The sequence below is a fragment of the Oncorhynchus clarkii genome, unplaced genomic scaffold, assembly GCF_045791955.1.
Source record: "Oncorhynchus clarkii lewisi isolate Uvic-CL-2024 unplaced genomic scaffold, UVic_Ocla_1.0 unplaced_contig_1477_pilon_pilon, whole genome shotgun sequence".
Classification (NCBI taxonomy): Eukaryota; Metazoa; Chordata; class Actinopteri; order Salmoniformes; family Salmonidae; genus Oncorhynchus; species Oncorhynchus clarkii.
Genome location: NW_027258097.1, coordinates 56,120 through 62,500, shown reverse-complemented (window position 1 = coordinate 62,500; position 6,381 = coordinate 56,120). Strand labels below are relative to the sequence as shown.

At 49.4% G+C, this 6,381-nt stretch overlaps 1 protein-coding gene across 1 annotated transcript in view; it reads right to left on the bottom strand.

The window, feature by feature from the left end:
- LOC139395369 (wolframin-like) overlaps positions 1 to 5,502 on the bottom strand; it is a 26,520-nt gene extending 21,018 nt beyond the window's left edge. Inside the window, exon 1 of the mRNA XM_071142938.1 lies at positions 5,362 to 5,502. Within this exon, the coding sequence (XP_070999039.1) occupies positions 5,362 to 5,416 (55 nt within the window). The 5' untranslated portion in view covers positions 5,417 to 5,502. The remainder of the gene's footprint in view (positions 1 to 5,361) is intronic.
- Between the last annotated feature and the right edge of the window lie 879 nt (positions 5,503 to 6,381).

The window sequence follows — 6,381 nt, the reverse complement described above, 5'->3', positions numbered from 1 at the left end:
ACTGACACTACACTGACATTACACTGACACTACACTGACAATACACTGACAATACACTGACAATACACTGACAATACACTGACATTACACTGATACTACACTGACATTACACTGACACTACACTGACACTACACTGACACTACACTGACAATACACTGATGCTACACTGACATTACACTGACACTACACTGATACTACACTGACAATACACTGATAACACACTGACAATACACTGACAATACACTGATACTACACTGACATTACACTGACACTACACTGATACTACACTGACATTACACTGACACTACACTGACATTACACTGACACTACACTGATACTACACTGACATTACACTGACAATAAACTGATACTACACTGACACTACACTGACAATACACTGACACTACACTGACATTACACTGATACTACACTGATACTACACTGACATTACACTGACACTACACTGATACTACACTGACATTACACTGACATTACACTGACATTACACTGACACTACACTGACACTACACTGACAATACACTGACACTACACTGACACTACACTGATACTACACTGACATTACACTGACACTACACTGATACTACACTGACATTACACTGACACTACACTGACACTACACTGATACTACACTGACATTACACTGACACTACACTGACAATACATTGATACTACACTGACACTACACTGACACTACACTGACACTACACTGAAAATACACTGATACTACACTGACACTACACTGACAATACATTGATACTACACTGACACTACACTGACAATACACTGACACTACACTGATACTACACTGACACTACACTGATAACACACTGACACTACACTGACACTACACTGACAATACACTGACACTACACTGATACTACACTGACACTACACTGACACTACACTGACACTACACTGATACTACACTGACACTACACTGACACTACACTGATACTACACTGACAATACACTGATAACACACTGACACTACACTGACACTACACTGACATTACACTGACACTACACTGATACTACACTGACATTACACTGACACTACACTGATACTACACTGACATTACACTGACACTACACTGACAATACATTGATACTACACTGACACTACACTGACACTACACTGACACTACACTGACAATACACTGATACTACACTGACACTACACTGACAATACATTGACACTACACTGACACTACACTGACACTACACTGATACTACACTGACACTACACTGATAACACACTGACACTACACTGACACTACACTGACACTACACTGATACTACACTGACACTACACTGACAATACATTGATACTACACTGACACTACACTGACAATACACTGACACTACACTGACACTACACTGACAATACACTGATAACACACTGACACTACACTGACACTACACTGACACTACACTGACAATACACTGACACTACACTGACACTACACTGACACTACACTGATACTACCCTGGATCCACCTGAACCAAATGCACTGATAAAAGTCCCCCTGTCGGAGAGAGATTGAGATGGTTATCATAACGTCAGGGGGAAAGCCTTCACGAAACACAGCCCTTATCTTACCTGTTTCTAAAATCCCCCATGGGGGGGGGGGGGGGGGGGGGGGATTTTACACCTGCACTCTGGGGCTCTAATTGTATCAATTCTCGCTAAACGAGGCACATTACAATTCCAACCGAGTGGGTTAACTAACCCTCACGGACGAGATGCGTAGAGGGTGTTTTTGTCTTTCACACCAACGGCCCCTGGTTCACTTTCCACGCCCACGTCGTTCATTAAAATACACAAGTGGACTTCGTAGGTGCCACCTATCACTCCCACCCGGCTGTCTATAACACACCTGTCTTCACCTGGAAGAACGCTGCCCCGCACCTTCCTGCCGTTAGCTTTGAGACACCTTCATTCATCACGTCACTACACCGTATATACAGCCTACATAAGATTGTCATACCCATGACGTGACATGTAATAAGAGTATCTGAACGTCACGCGGTTTAAGCCAGGCTTAAATAACGCTGTGTGGGTCAGGGGACTATCTTTAAGGACCTGGGAGAGAAAACAACATGTCCTCACGTCACCCAGGGTGTTTCCCCCTGCTCAGACATCAATCAGACCTGGCCAAGGAGACAGCGGGCTGCATCTCCAATAACCTCTAGTGGCTTCCTCCTCTCGGCTGCATCTCCAATAACCTCTAGTGGCTTCCTCCTCTAGGCTGCATCTCAGAAACCTCTAGTGGCTTCCTCCTCTCGGCTGCATCTCCAATAACCTCTAGTGGCTTCCTCCTCTAGGCTGCATCTCAGTAACCTCTAGTGGCTTCCTCCATCTCCAATAACCTCTAGTGGCTTCCTCCTCTAGGCTGCATCTCAGTAACCTCTAGTGGCTTCCTCCTCTCGGCTGCATCTCCAATAACCTCTAGTGGCTTCCTCCTCTAGGCTGCATCTCAGTAACCTCTAGTGGCTTCCTCCTCTCGGCTGCATCTCCAATAACCTCTAGTGGCTTCCTCCTCTAGGCTGCATCTCAGTAACCTCTAGTGGCTTCCTCCTCTCGGCTGCATCTCCAATAACCTCTAGTGGCTTCCTCCTCTAGGCTGCATCTCAGTAACCTCTAGTGGCTTCCTCCATCTCCAATAACCTCTAGTGGCTTCCTCCTCTCGGCTGCATCTCCAATAACCTCTAGTGGCTTCCTCCATCTCCAATAACCTCTAGTGGCTTCCTCCTCTCGGCTGCATCTCCAATAACCTCTAGTGGCTTCCTCCATCTCCAATAACCTCTAGTGGCTTCCTCCTCTAGGCTGCATCTCAGTAACCTCTAGTGGCTTCCTCCTCTAGGCTGCATCTCAGTAACCTCTAGTGGCTTCCTCCTCTCGGCTGCATCTCAACAACCTCTAGTGGCTTCCTCCTCTCAGCTGCATCTCCAATAACCTATAGTGGCTTCCTCCTCTCGGCTGCATCGCCAATAACCTCTAGTGGCTTCCTCCTCTCGGCTGCATCTCAGTAACCTCTAGTGGCGTCCTCCTCTCGGCTGCATCTCCAATAACCTCTAGTGGCTTCCTCCTCTCGGCTGCATCTCCAATAACCTCTAGTGGCTTCCTCCTCTCGGCTGCATCTCCAATAACCTCTAGTGGCTTCCTTCTCTCGGCTGCATCTCCAATAACCTCTAGTGGCTCCCTCCTCTAGGCTGCATCTCAACAACCTCTAGTGGCTTCCTCCTCTCGGCTGCATCTCCAATAACCTCTAGTGGCTTCCTCCTCAAGGCTGCCTCTCCAATAACCTCTAGTGGCTTCCTCCTCTCTGCTGCATCTCCAATAACCTCTAGTGGCTTCCTCCTCTCTGCTGCATCTCCAATAACCTCTAGTGGCTCCCTCCTCTAGACTGCATCTCAACAACCTCTAGTGGCTTCCTCCTCTCGGCTGCATCTCCAATAACCTCTAGTGGCTTCCTCCTCTCGGCTGCATCTCAGTAACCTCTAGTGGCTTCCTCCTCTCGGCTGCATCTCCAATAACCTCTAGTGGCTTCCTCCTCTCGGCTGCATCTCAGTAACCTCTAGTGGCTTCCTCCTCTCTGCTGCATCTCCAATAACCTCTAGTGGCTTCCTCCTCTCGGCTGCATCTCCAATAACCTCTAGTGGCTTCCTCCTCTCGGCTGCATCTCCAATAACCTCTAGTGGCTTCCTCCTCTCGGCTGCATCTCAATAACCTCTACCTTTTAAATGTCAGATTTGAGTCATTTAGCTGACACTGTAATCAAGAGCGATTTACAGGAGTAATTAGGGTTAAGTGCCTTGATCAAGGGCACATTGGCCAATTTTTCACCTAGTCGGCTCAGGGGATTTGAACCAGCAACCTTTTGGTTACGGGCTTAACACTCTTAACCGCTAAGCTTCCTCCTCTCGGCTGCATCTCAATACCTATGGTGACTTCCTCCCCTCGGCTGCATCTCAATATCTATGGTGACTTCCTCCCCTCGGCTGCATCTCAATACCTATGGTGACTTCCTCCCCTCGGCTGCATCTCAATATCTATGGTGACTTCCCCCCCTCGGCTGCATCTCAATACCTATAGTGACTTCCTCCCCTCGGCTGCATCTCAATACCTATGGTGACTTCCTCCCCTCGGCTGCATCTCAATGCCCATGGTGACTTCCTCCCCGACTACCAGCTACCTAGCTACCTGCAACCAAAAATGTCCAATGGAAGGATGAGACACTAGGAGACACACAGCGACTTAACGGTTGAGCTTGCGATCAGAGTTGAACAATTTTGTAAATTCCAGCGAGGCAACAGCCAATCAGGGCGGAGGACAGCTCTAACTTTGACATAAAGGCCAATGACCAAACTCCCATCATGCATGCTGTTTGGTAGATAGACCCATGATGGATGATTTCAGAGACTTGGTAGCTAGCTTTATGGCCAAGTCTGAACTACAGGATACTTCCTTCCTCCCCCCTCTGTCTGTCTGTCTGTCTCTCTCTCTCTCCCTCCTTCCTACCTTCCTTTCTCCCCCTCTGTCTCTCTCTCTCTCCCTCCTTCCTTCCTTCCTCCCCCCTCTGTCTGTCTCTCTCTCTCTCCCTCCTTCCTTCCTCCCCCCTCTGTCTGTCTCTCTCTCCCTCCTTCCTTCCTCCCCCCTCTGTCTGTCTCTCTCTCTCTCCCTCCTTCCTTCCTCCCCCTCTGTCTGTCTCTCTCTCTCCCCCTCCTTCCTACCTTCCTTCCTCCGGCCCTGTCTGTCTCTCTCTCTCCCCCTCCTTCCTACCTTCCTTCCTCCCCCCTCTGTCTGTCTGTCTCTCTCTCCCTCCTTCCTTCCTCCCCCCTCTGTCTGTCTCTCTCTCCCTCCTTCCTTCCTCCCCCCTCTGTCTGTCTCTCTCTCTCCCTCCTTCCTTCCTCCCCCTCTGTCTGTCTCTCTCTCCCCCTCCTTCCTACCTTCCTTCCTCCCCCCTGTCTGTCTCTCTCTCTCCCCCTCCTTCCTTCCTTCCTTCCTCCCCCCTCTGTCTGTCTCTCTCTCTCCCTCCCTCCTTCCTACCTTCCTTCCTCCCCCCTCTGTCTGTCGCTCTCTCCCTCCTTCCTACCTTCCTTCCTCCCCCCTCTGTCTGTCTCTCTCCCCCCCTCCTTCCTTCCTACCTTCCTTCCTCCCCCTCTGTCTGTCTCTCTCTCTCCCTCCCTCCTTCCTACCTTTCTTCCTCCCCCTCTGTCTGTCTCTCTCCCCCCCCCTCCTTCCTACCTTCCTTCCTCCCCCTCTGTCTGTCTCTGTCTCTCCCCCTCCTTCCTACCTCTCCCCTCTGTCTCTCTCTCTCTCTCTCTCTCCCTCCTTACCTTCCTCACCCGCTTCAGCCTCCTCCAGCTCAGCTTTCTTCAGTCTTTCCTGCATCACCACACGTTTAGCCAGATCAGCAAAGCCCCGACGTCGGGGGGCAGGAGAGGACGAGGGGGCAGGAGAGGTGGATGGGGTAGAGGGAGATGGGGTGGAGGTGGTGGCAGTGGGTGAATGAACGGATGATTTTGGGGTGATGGGGAGAGGAGAAGAAGGAGAGGAAGTGGGAGGAGGAGGACGAGAGGCTGACAATGGGATCAATTTGGGGGAGTCTGAGGATGTCGAGGTGAGGGAGGGTTGGGAGGCAGGGGGGAGGGAATTAGGGGAGGGAGGTGAGGCAGTGTCCAGGGTAGAGGGAGAGCCCGGTGGGATGAGGAGGGTGGAAGGGGGGAGTGGGGAGGGAGGAGCGGGGAGATCCACGTCCATCTCACCTGTAATGACAAAAGAGAAGATAAGAGATGTTAAGATGGTGTTGTAGTCATTACAGGACATGGGACAGACGATGTAGTCATTACAGGACAGATGATGTTGTAGTCATTACAGGACATGGACAGATGTTGTAGTCATTACAGGACAGATGATGTTGTAGTCATTACAGGACATGGGATAGATGATGTAGTCATTACAGGACATGGACAGATGATGTTGTAGTCATTACAAGACATGGGACAGACGATGTAGTCATTACAGGACAGATGATGTTGTAGTCATTACAAGACATGGACAGATGTTGTAGTCATTACAGGACATGGGACAGTTGATGTTGTAGTCATTACAGGACAGATGATGTTGTAGTCATTACAGGACATGGACAGATGGTGTTGTAGTCATTACAGGACATGGACAGATGGTGTTGTAGTCATTACAGGACATGGGGCAGATGATGTTGTAGTCATTACAGGACAGATGATGTCGTAATCATTACAGGACATGGACAGATGTTGTAGTCATTACAGGACAGATTATGTTGTAGTCATTACAGGACATGGGATAGATGATGTTGTAGTCATTACAAGACATGG